Source organism: Geotrypetes seraphini, chromosome 2, assembly GCF_902459505.1.
Source record: "Geotrypetes seraphini chromosome 2, aGeoSer1.1, whole genome shotgun sequence".
NCBI lineage: Eukaryota > Metazoa > Chordata > Amphibia > Gymnophiona > Dermophiidae > Geotrypetes > Geotrypetes seraphini.
The window spans coordinates 268,133,862-268,149,369 of NC_047085.1; the positions used below are offsets into that span (position 1 = coordinate 268,133,862).

General features: G+C 45.5%; 1 protein-coding gene across 5 annotated transcripts in view; it reads right to left on the minus strand.

The window, feature by feature from the left end:
* Positions 1-15,508, minus strand: part of LOC117353556 (nuclear factor of activated T-cells 5-like) — a 281,088-nt gene that overhangs the window by 182,595 nt on the left and 82,985 nt on the right. For all 5 annotated transcript variants that reach the window (XM_033929614.1, XM_033929613.1, XM_033929615.1 and 2 more), the window contains exon 7: positions 12,373-12,509. In XM_033929614.1, the coding sequence (XP_033785505.1) occupies positions 12,373-12,509 (137 nt within the window). The remainder of the gene's footprint in view (positions 1-12,372; positions 12,510-15,508) is intronic.

Sequence of the window (15,508 nt, forward strand, 5' to 3'; positions counted from 1 at the left end):
GGAAGCACAGCGTATGCACCAGAATTTATACTAGGTTTCAGCTGATGTAGTGTAAATCCTCATGACCAACATTGGGCATGGGAAATAGTGCTCTACACCAGTGTTCTTCAACTACCGGTCCATGGACCAGTGCCGGTCCATAGAAATTTCCTGCCGGTCCACAGGGCCGGCATGTGCATCAGGCCCAAAACAGTGTTCTTCAATCGCTGGTTCGCGGTGCGACTGATGCGGTGTTATCTTTGGGCTGGCTCCCTCTTCCTCACTGACTCAGTGCACAAAGCCACGGGCAGTGGCTCCTTCGCACTTCCTGCCCCTGAACTGGAAGCCTTCTCTCTGATGTCGCAACATCAGAGGGAAGGCTTCCAGATGGCCCACAACTTAGCTCAGTGTTCTTCAACCACCAGTCCGCAGACCAATGCCGGTCCACCAAATAATTATTTTATTTCTGCCGGTCCATAGGTGTAAAAAGGTTGAAGAACACTGCTCTACACGATTCTATAAAGAGTACTCACCCCAGAGTGTTCTTTATGAAATAGTGCTGAACACTGATTTTTACCAGCACGTAATTCTTGGTACCATTTACTGAATCTAACCTTATAAACCTTAAGGCTACCGTTTGGTCCCCAGATCCAGTTTTTAGATTATGCTGAGCAATACATTATGATTTTAGACAGTTACACTCTTACACAGTCTTGTTGGGCCCAAAACCATCTACTGTTTTTCTTAGAACCTGTCCTTGGCTGATTTTCCCATTTTGCAGACTTCCTCCTAACTTCTCTATCTCATGGCCATTATCATACATAGGCTTCTCAATTTTTCAGCACATAGTTTTGTCCATTTGTCTCTTTGATTCTAATAGTTCATTTTTATTTATTATTTCCTTTACTCTCTTCAGTTCCTCTTTTTGTTCAGTCTTTGGACAATCTCCTGTGATGTGTTATATATAATTGTACACAATGTCATCATTATACTACTGCTACTAATTTCTATAATGTTGCTAGATGTATGAAGCGCTGTACATTAAAATATTCAAGAGAGACAATCCCTGCTTAGTAGAGTTTACAATCTAATCTAATAGTGAAACAAGACAAGTAGGGGGTTAGGGCGTTTCTCAGTCATGGGTACTTCACAAGCGAGTGGGGGTTACGAGTTAAAAGCAACTTTGAAAAAGTGGGCTTTTAGCCTGGATTTGAATACTGTCAGGGACGGAACTTGACATACTGACTCAGACAGTCTGTTCCAAGCGTATGGTGCACCAAAAGAGAAGGAACATAGTCTGGAGTTGGCAGTAGAGGAGAAGGGTACAGAGTCTCTTATCTGTAGAGACACTTTCCCTATAAACAGAGATCTCAGGGAGGAGTATTGAAAAGATAAGAGAGGAGAGATATTGAGAAGCTGCAGAGTAAATGCATTTGTAAGTCAATAAGAGGAGTTTGAATTGTATTTGGAAATGGATAGGGAGCCAATGAAGTGACTTGAGGATAGGGGTGATGTGAGCATAGCAATTCTGTCAAAATATGTCATGCAACAGAATTTTGAATGGATTGAAAGGGAGAGAGATGGATACATGAAGATCTGTGAGAAGCAAAATGCAGTATTCCAGGTGAGAGGTGATAAGGTTGTAGGTAAGGGTTTTGGTAGTGTGCTCAGGGAGGAAGAGTTGGATTTTGGAGATATTATAGAGAAAGAAACGACAGGTTTTGGTGGTTGTTGGATTTGTGCAGAGAAAGAGAGAGAGGTTAAGGGAGATATCCACAAAGATAGAGAGTGGGCAGAGAATTACCTTAAACACCTGTCTTTGGGGAGGGCTCTGATGAAAGAGTGGGAGGGGTAGTATCACTAGATTATATAATGCACAATCGGAGCATCTTCATCCTCATCTGAAATATAGACGATGTTGGGAAAAAAAAAGATCATTGGCAAATGTTAAAAGAATGGGCTATAATATTTCATTCCCTTCTCCATGGCTCTATTTCTAGTAATATGATAGAAAATGGTTATAAGATGTTTTTTTGTTGGTACTACACTCCAGCGTGATTACAAGCTATATATGGGGAAGGACCGGATGAATACTGGAGAGGATGTGGGGAAGTGGGTACTTTTGAACATATCTGTTGGCATTGTATAAAAGCTCAGACTTATTTGGACAGAGTGATTGCCTTTATTGAGGCAGTGTTGGGCATTTCAATACCCAAGACTATAGAGTGTTGCTTATTGATTGTGGGGCCTGCTGTTTTGCCTACCAGACAGAAGAAATGGATACATCAGATACTGACAGCAGGTCAACTTGTTTTGGCATCTGCTTGGAAACAACCAGATCTTCCAGCGCTTCGAGTATTGTTGACCAAAGTACAATTTATACAAAAGATGTCTAAATTGACTGTTCTCCAGAGAAATCGGATACACAGTTACAATACCATTTGGGGTGCATATGATGCTTGAACCAGCTCCCAAGCGGGTAATGCTATTGATTTCTGAATTCTAAACTTCTACTTTATATTTCATGATTCTTCTGCACACATCCTTCCACCGGGGCAGGAGGGGGGGTGGTTTGGGGGGATGGGAGGGCTGGATTATAGAAGGTTTATAGATAATTGACACTTTTAGTATGTACCAAGAAACTGGGTGTACCATGACTTAATGTATTGCTTTATGTCTGATTATATATGTTGGATGTTTTTAAAATTCATTTGAATTATTTAATAAAGGAAAATTAATTAAAAAAAAAAAAAGAGTGGGCAGAGAAGAGAGGTAGGTTTAGGTGTAAGGATAACTAGCTCAGTCTTGATCAAGTTCAGTTTTAAGTGGTGGTGAGACATCTAGGCAACAATGTCGGACATGCAGGTATGGTCTGGTGAACGTTTTTTTGAGGAGTAGTGTAATTACAGCCCAATGTGCAGTGGCGGCCAAAAAAAGCAAACAAAATGCTAAGAATTATTAAAAAAGGGATGGTTAACAAGACTAAGAATGTTTTAATGCCTCTAAGAACATAAGAAGTTGCCTCCACTGGGTCAGACCAGAGGTCCATCGTGCCCAGCGGTCCCCTCCCACGGCGGCCCATCAGGTCCATGACCTGCGACGTGGTTTCTGACTATTCCTATAAGCTATCTCTACTTCTATCTGTAGCCCTCAATCCCCTTTTCTTTTAGGAACCTATCTAGACCCTCCTTGAACCCCTGTAGCGTGCTCTGGCCTATCACAGCCTCCGGGAGCGCGTTCCATGTGTCCACCACCCTCTGAGTGAAAAAGAACTTCCTAGCATTTGTTCTAAACCTGTCCTTTTTCAATTTATCCGAGTGCCCCCTTGTACTTGTGGCTCCCCATAGCTTGAAGAATTTGTCCCTGTCTACCTTCTCTATGCCCTTCATGATTTTGAAGGTTTCTATCATGTCTCCTCTAAGTCTCTGCTTTTCCAGGGAGAATAGCCCCAGCATTTCCAATCTGTCAGCGTATGAGAAGTTTTCCATACCTTTTATCAGTTTTGTCGCTCTTCTCTGGACTCCCTCAAGTACCGCCATGTCCTTCTTGAGGTACGGCGACCAGTACTGGATACAGTACTCCAGATGTGGGCGCACCATTGCCCGATACAGCGGCAAAATGACTTCCTTCGTCCTGGATACCCAACATTCTGTTCGCTTTCTTTGAGGCTGTTGCACACTGTGCTGATGCTTTCAATGTTGTGTCCACCATCACTCCCAGGTCTCTTTCAAGGTTGCTCACCCCCAGCAATGATCCCCCCATTTTATAGTCGAACATCGGGTTCTTTTTCCCTACGTGCATGACTTTGCATTTCTCAGTGTAAAAACTCATTTGCCATTTTCTTGCCCAGTCTTCTAACCTTGTTAAGTCCCTTTGCAGGCATTCACAGTCTTCCTTGGTTCTAACCCTGCTGTAGAGTTTGGTGTCGTCCGCAAATTTAATAACCTCACAGTTTGTCCCTGTCTCCAAGTCGTTAATAAATATATTGAACAGGAGCGGTTCCAGCACCGACCCCTGTGGGATTCCACTCGTGACCCATTGCCATTCTGAGTAATGGCCCTTTACTCCAACCCTTTGTTTCTTGCCTGCCAGCCAGTGTTTGATCCATCGGTGGATATCCCCTTGCACCCCGTGGTTCCACAGCTTCTTAAGCAACCGTTCATGGGGTACCTTGTCAAAGGCTTTTTGGAAGTCAAGGTAAATGATGTCTATGGATTTCCCTTTATCCATCTGGCTGTTTATTCCCTCAAAGAAGTACAGCAAGTTTGTGAGGCATGACCTTCCCTTGCAGAAGCTGTGCTGGCTTGCCTTCAGCTGCCCATTGTTTACTATGTGATCGCAGATGGTGTCCTTAATCAGTGCTTCCATCATCTTTCCCGGAACTGAGGTCAAACTCACCGGCCTGTAGTTTCCCGGGTCACCCCTTGATCCCTTCTTGAAGATGGGCGTGACATTTGCTATTTTCCAGTCCTCTGGGATCTCCCCTGTTTCTAAGGAAAGGTTACATATTTGGCGAAATGTTTCTGCTATTTCGTTCCTCAGCTCTTTTAGTTCCCTTGGGTGGATGCCGTCCGGACCTGGTGATTTGTCGCTCTTTAGTCTGTCTATCTGACGGAGGACATCCTCCCGGCTTACCTCTAGTTTGACTAGCTTCCCATCCCGGTCTCCATGTAAGATCTCCTCAGGTTCTGGAATATTGGATGTGTCCTCCCTCGTGAAGACTGACGAGAAGAACTTGTTTAACCTGTCAGCTATCTCTGTTTCCTCCTTTACCACTCCCTTCCTGTCTCCATCATCCAAGGGTCCCACTTCCTCCCTGGCCGGTTGTCTCCCCTTCACATACTTGAAGAATGGTTTGAAGTTTCCTGCTTTCTCTGCCAGTCTTTCCTCATATTCTCTTTTTGCTTTCCTTACCACTCGGTGACATTCCTTTTGGTGCCTTTTGTGTTCATCCTGGTTGTCCTTGGTTTGGTCCTTTTTCCATTTTCTGAACGATGCTTTCTTGTCACTTATCGCCTTTCTCACTGCATTTGTTATCCACACCGGGTTTTTTGTTCTATTCTTTTTGCACCCTTTCCTAAACCTGGGGACGTACAGGTTCTGTGCTTCGTGCATCGTGCCCTTGAGCAGGGACCAGGCTTTTTCTACGGTCTCCATCTTCCCTGAGCTGCTGCTGAGTTTCTTTCCCACCAATTTCCTCATGGCCTCGTAGTTCCCTTTTCTGTAATTGAGTGCTGTCGTTGTGGTTCTCTTCACTTTTGGTGTTCCTATTTCTAGCTTGCACTGGATCATGTTGTGGTCGCTGTTTCCTAGTGGCTCTAGTACTACCACCTCCTTTGCGGGTCCCCCTAGCCCGTTGAGGATTAGATCAAGAGTGGCTTCTCCTCTTGTTGGTTCCATGACCAGCTGTTCCATGAAGCAGTCCCTTATAGCCTCCAGCAATTTTGTTTCCCTTGTGCAGCTTGAGTATCCAATTTTCCAGTCTATGCCAGAGTAGTTGAAATCCCCCATCACCACCACACTTCCGCTTTTGCTTACCTGCCTTAATTCAGCCTCTAAGTCCTGGTCGTTTGCTTCCGGTTGTCCTGGTGGGCGATAGTACAGTCCTAATTTAATGTCTGCTTCATTTCCTCCTGGTAGCTTAACCCATAGTAATTCCAAGTTGTCCACCCCTATTGCTGTTTCCATCCTGGTTGAAAGAATGGAGTCCTTTATGTATAGCGCTATTCCTCCACCCTTCTTGTATGTCCTGTCTCTCCTGTAAAGTTTGTACCCTGGTATGACCACATCCCATTTGTTGTCCTCGGACCACCATGTTTCAGTGACTTCAATTATGTCTATGTCCTTCTTTCTGGCTATGACTTCTAGCTCCCCCATTTTGGCTCTTAGGCTCCTAGCATTAGTGTATAGGCAATTTAAGTCACGGTTGCTTACCTTCCTTGTTGGTTTTCCTCGTGGTTTGGTGTTCCTGCCTACCCCCTCATGGGCTGCCAGTCCCTGGGCCTCGTTTTGTTTATCCTCCTCCTGTGATGTGTCTATGTCATCCTCATCTCCCTCCTGTGGTGTGTTTATCTCGTCCTCATCTCCCTCCTGTGGTGTGTTTATCTCGTCCTCAGCCTGCTTCCCCATTTTTGGATGTTCCTCCGGCTGTTTCCTCCATTTCCTATTCTTTGGTTTCATTAGTTCCCTGGGTCCCTGCTTTGCGTCCTTGGATTTTTTATCAAAAAATGTCCACTCAAGTCTCGATCCCTCTATTGCCTTTTCCTGGTCCAGTATCCTTTTTTGATACACTAGTCCGATGTGTCGATGTCAGATCGACTATCGGCTTTCCCCTTTTCCTCAGTTTAAAGCCATGTCTATGTTGTTCTAGATGTTGTGCGCCAGCCTCCTCGTCCCATCGGTGCTCAGGTGCAGTCCGTCCCTCCTGTAGAGCTTGTTCTTTCCCAGGAAAGTTGTCCTGTTCCGTACAAAGTGAAAACCTTCCTCTTCGCACCACCTCCTCAGCCAACCGTTAATTGCTTGCAGCTCGGTCTGCCTCCTTGCATCCGCCCTCGGTACTGGCAAGATCTCTGAGAAAGCTATCTTCCTTGTCCTCAGCTTCAGTTTCCTCCCCAGTATCTTGAACTGTTCGGTCAGTGTTGTCCTGTTGTAGTTCCTTCTGCTAACGACGTTGGTTCCAACGTGGATTATCACTGCTGTTTCTTCCGTCTCAGCTCCTTCCAGGATTCTCTCGATTCAAGTTTCAAGTTTATTTTAGTATTTGATGAATCGCCTATTAAAATTGCTAGGCGACGTACATAGTCTAAGCAGAGAAAATAAAGAAACTAACACATTAACAATATAATTTCAATAAAAACGTACAGAAGGGGTTAGGAAAGGAGTTAAAAAGTTACAATGTTGGGTATGGAACTAAAAAAAAAAAAAAAAGGGAAAAACAAGAGGAAAGGGTACAAATTACAAAAGCACAATTCAAGGAGTATCTCTAAAACAAGTAAAAGTTTCAAGAATTAAAAGCATCTTTAAATAAATATGTTTTTTAAAGTTTTTTAAATGTTACGATATCGTGTTCAGATCTAATATACTGGGGGAGGGCATTCCACCATTGGGGTCCCGTCACTGTGAACATATCCAATCTTCTTGTTCCTATGATTTTCAAAGAAGGTACTGACAGTAAATTTTGATCTGATGATCGCAGTAAGTGTTGGGTTTTATATGGGATTAGTGTCCTTGAAATAAATTGTGGTTCGCCAGATGCTAAGGTCTTAAAAGTGAGAAGCATTATTTTAAACAAAATCCTGTGACCAATCGGTAACCAGTGAGCATCTATTAATAGTGGGGAAACGTGGTCATATTTTTTCGCATTGTAAATTAATTTTATGGCCGTGTTCTGAATTATCTGTAGTCTCCTTTTTTCTTTTTGTGTCTGTGATTCTGTCTGTGATGTCCTTAGTTCTCGCCCCTGGGAGACATATCACTAGTCGGTCATCTCTGCCTCCTGCTATGTGACTGTCCACCTCTCTCAGGATTGAGTCTCCCACTATGATTGCGGATTTCCCCTTTCTCAGTTTCCTCCTGGGTCTCAGGTCTATGTCAGTGGCTCGATCCGCCAATCCTTCCTCCAGATTCTGTTGGGCCTCCGCCTCCTCTGTCTGCTCAGTTCCTCCGCAAGGTCCTGTTGGAATCCGTCCTTCCCTCCTGGAATCTGGTAGAATCTGTCCTTCTCTTCTGGAATCTGGTAGAATCTGTCTTCCATATATTGGTTCCTGTCCCCCGGCATCTGGTGGATTCCGTCTTCCAACTGTTGGTTCCCTTCCGACTTGTTGGTGATCGTGCGCCTCCACCATCCTGCAGGCCTCCTCAATGAATATTTCGAGCTCTCTAACCTGCTCATTGATGTGGCACTCTCTGGTGGTATCCTCAGTTACCCAGCCTGGTTCCTCTACGGTGCGGAGTCCCTCCAGCTCCTGGACCTTCACCTGTAGTCTCCCGATCTCCTTCTTCAGGCTATCCAGTTCCTGACATCGACCGCATATGTACGCCTGCCTCCCGGAGGGGAGGTAGTCATACATATGACACTCGGTGCAGTATACTGGATAGCTTCGCTGGGTTCCTGTAGCCTCCATTTCTCCTTTCTCGTACCTGAAGTCACTTGGTGTGTAGAAGTGGTGCTCGGCGTGCTGCTAGCTTAAAAAAGAGAGAGATGAGAAGAATGAGAACAGAAGAAAAGTATTTTTTTTTTTTATTGAGTTGAGTTAGAAGTTAGAATTTGCTGCTGGGCTGTCTGGGCTCCTTCCAAGGCTCCTTCGCAAAGGCGCTCTCGCTAAGGCGAGCGCCTTTACCGCGCGCCGAACGGCCGTGCGCCGTTGGCTCCCTTCCTCTTAAGGGCGGAGCTTCCTCTCGCCGCTACCCTGATCAACCTTCCGCCCCTTCCTTACTGGCTTCCGCCCCTCTGTTTCTCCCTTGCAGGCCCGGCTTCCTTTCTCCCCTCTGCCTCCCGGTCTGCTCTCCTGCTGCAAGAAAAAGCTCAGAAAACGTGAGTTCAAACGCCGCCGAGGTCTGCCTCGTGCTCCGGCTCCCTTCCTCTTAAGGGGGAGCCCGGGCGCCGAGACGACCTCTGACGCGGTGGGGGTGGGCGGAGCTTCCTCTCGCCGCTACCCCGATCAACCTTCCGCCCCTCCTTACTGGCTTCCGCCCCTCTGTTTCTCCCTTGCAGGCCCGGCTTCCTTTCTCCCCTCTGCCTCCCGGTCTGCTCTCCTGCTGCAAGAAAAAGCTCAGAAAAAGTGAGTTCAAACGCCGCCGAGGTCTGTATCACTCCATGATATAACCTCACCTAGAGCATTGCGCTCAATTCTGGTCACCTTATCTCAAGAAAGATATAGCAGCATTAAAAAAGGTTCAAAGAAGAGCGACCAAGATGATAAAGGGGATGGAACTCATCTCATATGAGGAAAGACTAAAAAGGTTAGGGTTCTTTAGCTTGGAAGAGAGATGGCTAAGGGGAGATATGATTAAGTCTACAAAATCCTGACTGCTGTACAACAGGTACAAGTTAATCAATTTTTTTACAAAGACTAAGGGACACTTGAAGTTATGAGGAAATATTTTTTTCACTCAAGAGAAGAGTTAAGCTCTGGAACACGTTGCCAGAGGTTGTGGTAAGAGCGATTAACGTAGATGGTTTTAAGAAAGGTTTGGACAATTTTCTGAAGAAAAAGTCCATTATCTGTTATTGAGACAGACATGAGGGAAGCCACTGCTTGCCCTGGACCTGTAGCATGGAATGTTGCTACTACAGTAGAACTTTGGTTTACGAACATAATTTGTTCCAGAAGCATACTCGTAAACCAAAGTGCTCATATATCAAAGCGAGTTTCCCATAGGAAGTAAGGTAATCTCGCTTGATTCCCCCCCCAAGGCCACGGGCACTGCTCCACCTCACCCCCACCACCGAGGCCACTGGTGCGCTTCCACCCCCCCCCCTCCCCCTCATGAACCGGCATCCCCCGCCCACCCAAACACAAACCCTTACCTCGATCTGGCACCGGCACGCAGCACCAACCCACAGGACATGCCGGTTCCCAAATATCCTGCCTCTTGCCTGGGCTGGGCCTTGAGCATCTGCGCATGCTCAAGGCCTTCTGGCTCCCACTCTCTCCGAATCTGGATTGGCTACCATAAAGACAGGCTACTGGGCAAGATGGACCATTGGTCTGACCCAGTAAGGCTATTCTTATGTTCTTAGCAGTTCAAATAGGCATTGCACATAAGGCTCACAAAATCCAGGGTGAAGCCTTATGCTGGGGGTCTCGCCAACCCTGGCAGGGATCCCCTGCCAGTCCTCCTGGGGTTTGAGGCACCGACACAACTGCACTTGGCCAATTCAATGGACTGTGGAGACCTCCTTGAAGGGAAAAAAAAAATTACAGGGAAAGGCTCTGGGTTCAGAACTTTCAGAGACCACCCCCTCTCGATTTTTCCCATAGGCTTCAATATCCTTATGTAGTGCCTACCTAGTTCAGTATAGGATTTTAGCTGGCATCAATGGAGAAGAAATCTGCCTCACAGATTCACTGAAAAACCTGATCTTCTGACTGCCAATTGGAGAAAGCCTCAACCTCCAAAAAAACGCAGCTGGTCCACTATAAATCTCAGCCGAGCCAGGAAGGAGCCAAACAGCCTGCACTGAAGCTCCTGATTAAATCAAGGATGTGAGCAGCTAACTGGGGACAGCCCTTGAGCTCAAAAAATATAAAAGCAGGCTGGCTAGCTAAGCGTCTCCAAGGGCTGACCTTTGCTATATGGATCTGCGTCTTCTCTCAGGCAGAGGTCCCAAAAAATGTGAACCTCTGGGCACCAAGCCTCCAAAGGAACATGGAGAAAGTAAAAAAAATGCAACTCAGATAATACAGTTGGAGCTCTGATTGGTTGAGGAAGAGGCTGAGAAAGAGGAACAGCAGAGAAATTCTTTTAGGAGGTTGATCATAATCTAAGTCCTTCAAGTATTCAGCACTGTAGACAGAATCAGCTTCTAGCTCGAGTGGTAGCTCTTTCCCCAATTGCCTTATAAATACAGTGACAAAAAGTCTTTCAGTAGAAGCTTAAGCCCCTGATGGACACTTGAGTGGAGACTGTTGTAGACCCAGAGAAGTCCTCAACTGAATCAGACTATAAACCTGAGGGATATGAAGGCCTCTGCAAAGAAATGCGTCGAGAAGATCGATGCTTACATCGAATCCAGTACCGGTCCACTGAGTAGAAAGAGGTATGATGCGAAGCAGTTCTCTTCGAAGAACGTGATAGAGCAATTTCTCTTCGAAGCATGCAAGGAGGAACAATGCTTACTGAATTGTCGATAAAGAACTAGACCAGTGGTGAGAGTGGAACGTCGATGTCGCGCTGGAGAAACCAGCTGCAGTACCGTAGGATCTGGTAGCAATGTACTTAGGTTAGACCGATACCAAGGGAGTAGATACTGTGGTAAGCAGTTTACATGCATCATCCAAATCCCTTCAGAACAGCGCATCAAGCTGTACCCAGAAGAAAAGCACTGGTACCTCTGGCTTATCTGCCAGTACCATTGGTGCCATGGCTTGCCCCGAAGAGGGTGACCTCAATGAGACTGCACACCTTGAGGTGAGGCAAGCCGGAAGGTGGTCGTTACTGCTTGGTCAGCATTAGACTTGATGCAAAGTGACCAACGAAGTCGACTGGGAAGTTGGCGGCCTCTGAACTGGCTTACCAGACGGAACGATGTCTCCCGACACCGGTGTCGATGTAAATGTTTTCGACAATGAAGGTTTCTAATCGATGCACATGCCAGTCCTGAACAATCTTTTCTACTGAAGTTTCCAGCTGATTATCGAACCTTTCTACAGGGTAGTACACCGGGCATAAGTTCCACTGGGTGTTCTGGGCAAAGGGACTTGAAGCACCAACTGTCAGGAAGCGAGAGTGCGTTGGGCATCTGCAACATTTTTTTATTTTTTAGCCCATTAATGGCCTGCAAAAAGGTTGAAAAGACTGCGTCAGCCAAATTGATGGCTAATGAAAAATGAAAGTCTCGGTGGCCAAAGCCCCCTGAGGAAAAAATGTTTCTCTTTTCCTTTTAAAAGAAGTAAACTTAAAAATAAATTAAGAAAAAAATGCGTGAGCGGGAAGACAAATGGCAAAATACTGAACATTCAGAGGCACGACTTCTTGGCTCCATGGAAAACTAAGAACTGAGGAGCTGCGAGCCTGCGTCGGGTGAGAAGGCACTCGCCCATGCACGGTGTGAGCAATTCATGAACTTTCTTAAGTTCTTAAAGTGGCGATGCACTTTTAAAGCTGTCCATACTGGGGATCCTTGGATGACAATCACCTACATATAAGAATATATTGATTGCCTGCTTGTCCTGAGTAACACTCAGGACAAGTAACACTCTCCAAGTGTCCTAAGTAACACTTTCTAAGATCTGCACTGTTTATAAATTGGAATATTCTGTTGATGTGTGCTCCCAAATTCCAAGATTCCAATGTAACCCCCACATCCAGCACCCATTTGGCCTTTAACCCAATAAAATCCTTCAATCCTCCCAATGATTGTAATGTTTTATGTATAAAAGAAATAGATAATCTATCTACTAATAATGGTGTTAAAATTGCATATAATGCCTGATTTGACAATAAGCATTTGATCTCCCCATTGAATTGTTAATCTATGTTGAAGATTCACAGGAGCCCTGTCATCATGTGCTCAACCAAATATATTTATTTTTCCCAATGAATAAAAGTTTTTTCCAAACCTGGGGAAAAACTGTAAATTACTATAAACTGGCAACTGGCCAATCCCCTCTCCCTTTCAAGTAAGTCCACAAAAATCTGTCAAGTATCTCTCAGACTCCAGTGACTTACCAGGTATGCCAGTCTGTGTTTAACGCCACCAACATGCATGAACATATTGGTCAATCCTGCCTCACATTCACACAGCTTGCATTCATATATTATAGGAATATTGTTCTGTGATCGATATTCAACTATGTACTCAAGACCTGTAAAACAGACAAACAGAATGAATGCCTTAAAATAATCTACATCCAGAAAGCTATATTTGTGGCATAATTACATTTTTCATAAATGTGTGAATACAACTGTAAAACTGGGTGTGAAGTGAAAAATCAACCAGTTTTTTAAATTACTGGCGGTCTGTATGTATGTATGTATATATATATGTATGTATATATATATATATATATATATATATATACACATACAGTGTTCTATCTAGGACCTTTTAGCTGGGCGGTTCGCCCAGCTAATTTAGACCAGCGCCCGGCTATCATCTGCTGCCTCCGCCGCTGCTGAACATTAAAAAAAAAAACAAAAAAAAAAAACCCAGCTTGGAGATTTCAGCCCGTAGCTAACTTATGCTCCGGGGCTCTATTGGGGGAAATGCTGCCGGGTCCTGCCTTCACGGAAACAGAAAGTAGGCAGGACCCGGCAGCAAGAAGAGCAAATGCTTCACTAACCTATCTCCCGCCTTAGCCCGTAGCGAACGTTTGCTTCAGGGCTCTCAACATATTCGTGCCGGCTTCCCTTCTCTTCCCTCCAAAACCGGAAGTTATGTTCGGGGGGGGGGGGGAGAAGGGAAGCCGGCACGCACATGTTGAGAGCCCTGAAGCAAGCGTTCGCTACAGGCTAAGGCGGGAGACAGGTTAGTGAAGCATTTGCTCTTCTTGCTGCCGGGTCCTGCCTACTTTCTGTTTCCGGGAAGGCAGGACCCAACAGCATTTCCCCCAATAGGTGGATCGTGATCTTGAGCCAATCAGCCTTCCTCTCCCCGAAGTCCGACTGCAGAATTGACTTCGGGGAGAGGAATACTGGTCGGCCGAAGCAGGGAGAGCATGGGGCAGCGTCGGATTTCGGGCCTGTTATTGGTGGCGGTTTGGGTCCTGGTCCCCGATGGCAGTGGCAGTGGCTTGGGGGAGGGCAGGGAGAAAGAAAGAAAAAGGGCAGGCAGGGAGACAGAAGGAAAGAAGAGAAACAGAAAAAAAAGAAAGGGAGGCAGAGAGAAAGAAAGGGCAGGGAGAGAGGAAGGAAAGTTTGGGGGAGGGAATGAGGTCTGGAGGAGAGGAAGCATGTAGGCTAAAAGGGAAGAAAGATTGGATGCACAGTCAGAAGAAGAAAATGCAACCAGAGAATCATGAAATAACCAGACAAGGTAGGAAAAATGATTTTATTTTAAATTTAGTGACCAAAATGTGTCTGAATTTATATCAGCTGTCTATATTTTACACTAAGGTCCCCTTTTACTAAACCACAATAGAGGTTTTTAGCGCAGGGAGCCTATGAGTGTCGAGAGCAGTGCTGGGCATTCAGCGCAGCTCCCTGCGCTAAAAACTGCTATCGTGGTTTAGTAAAAAGGGAGGGGGTATATTTGTCTATTTTTGTATGGTTGTTACTGAGGTGACAATGCATAGAGTCATCTGCTTTGACCTCTTTGAAAAACCCTGGAATAGGAATGATAATTAACATTTTCTATGCGTACAGTGTGCTTTGTGTTTTTTTTTTAATTTTATTGTTGGTAGATCATTTTGACTTGGTCATTTTAAAAGTAGCTCGCAAGCCCAAAAAGTGTGGGCACCCCTGCTCTAGAACATCACTCCTTAGTTTTATCAAGTGGTTCAGTGAGGGGCCAGCACTTTACATCTTATCACCTCATTCTTTCTTTTTTCTCCTCATGTACAGCACGGTTCTTTATTCTAAGCAGCTCTGGCACTAACAGTACTACGGGTGCCTTATGCTACTTTCACTACCACTTGCAGTCAGGTTCGGCATTTTATCATGGTTTTGGTTTTTTATTTAGTTTTTCACCAGTATTTATTTATTAAAGCAGCCTTTTTTAACAGCCTGATGCCCCTCCCCTATCAGTGTGCATTCAATCCACTGCCGACACTGTTTTGGCGCCTCTTTCAACAGATCAAACATCATTGCTCCACTGTCACATGTTCACATTTATTCTGCGTACGAGTTTATCTCATCAGTGCAGAGACCTTTTCGGTAAGTCCATTTTACTCTCCCTTTTTTACTTTTCTGAGTGCTGTGGTTTTATTCTTTGGTTTTAATAGAAGCTCATTTGAACAATAATTTAGATCTTTCCCAGGTTTCACTTTTCATCTACCCGGTCTTTTCTGGTTTCCTTTCTATAGTCTGCTTTTCGTCTGGAGTCTTTTGAGTTTAGAATTACATTTTATGACATATTTTTGTGGTTATAATTGTATGGCATGTCTAATTCGGTCAAGTTATCCATTCTTTTTATTATTTTTTGTCCCCTCATACAGTGGCAGACCGCCCCGGGTGCCAGCCTTAGAGGGGTACACAGCTGGCTGGATCCAGAACTTCCGAGCTGCTCTAAACAGCACCTGCGCCTCAGCGCGGCTGCCGTACTTATTCCGAAGCATAGTCGGCAGCCACACTGAAGTGCAGGAAGGTCCTGCGATGACTGCATTTGCCGCCTCTGCCTCCGGAAGACGTAAGTGGCGTCGGAAGGGGTGGACTGGCAGCTGCAGTTATTGCGGAACCTTGCCACAACTCCCTGTGTCTGCCGGCCCACGCCATCCAACATCACTTACATCTTCCAGAGGCAGAGGCAACAGAAGCAGTCATCATGGGACCTTGCTGGTTTGGAGGGAGAGAGGAGCATAGAAGGGTGTTAGAGGGAGAAAAAGGGGGTCAGGGTGGTATGGAATGGTGGTGGAGGGAGAGAAAGGGGGCAGATGCTGATGGAATTGGTGTGCAGGGAAAGGAGAGAGAGACATAAGGGAGAAGGATACTGGATGGAATTGGGTTGGAGGGAAAGAAAGGGGGCAGATGCTGATGGAAGTGGGGGGAAGGGAGAGGAGAGAGTGAAATGCCAGACAATGGGCGTGTGGGAGAGGGAAGGGAAGAACAGGAGAGAGATGCCAGACCATTGGAGGAGGGAAGGGAAGAAGATGGATGCCAGAATAATAGGGGTGAAGGGAGAGATGGAAGGGGAATACAAGGAGAGAAG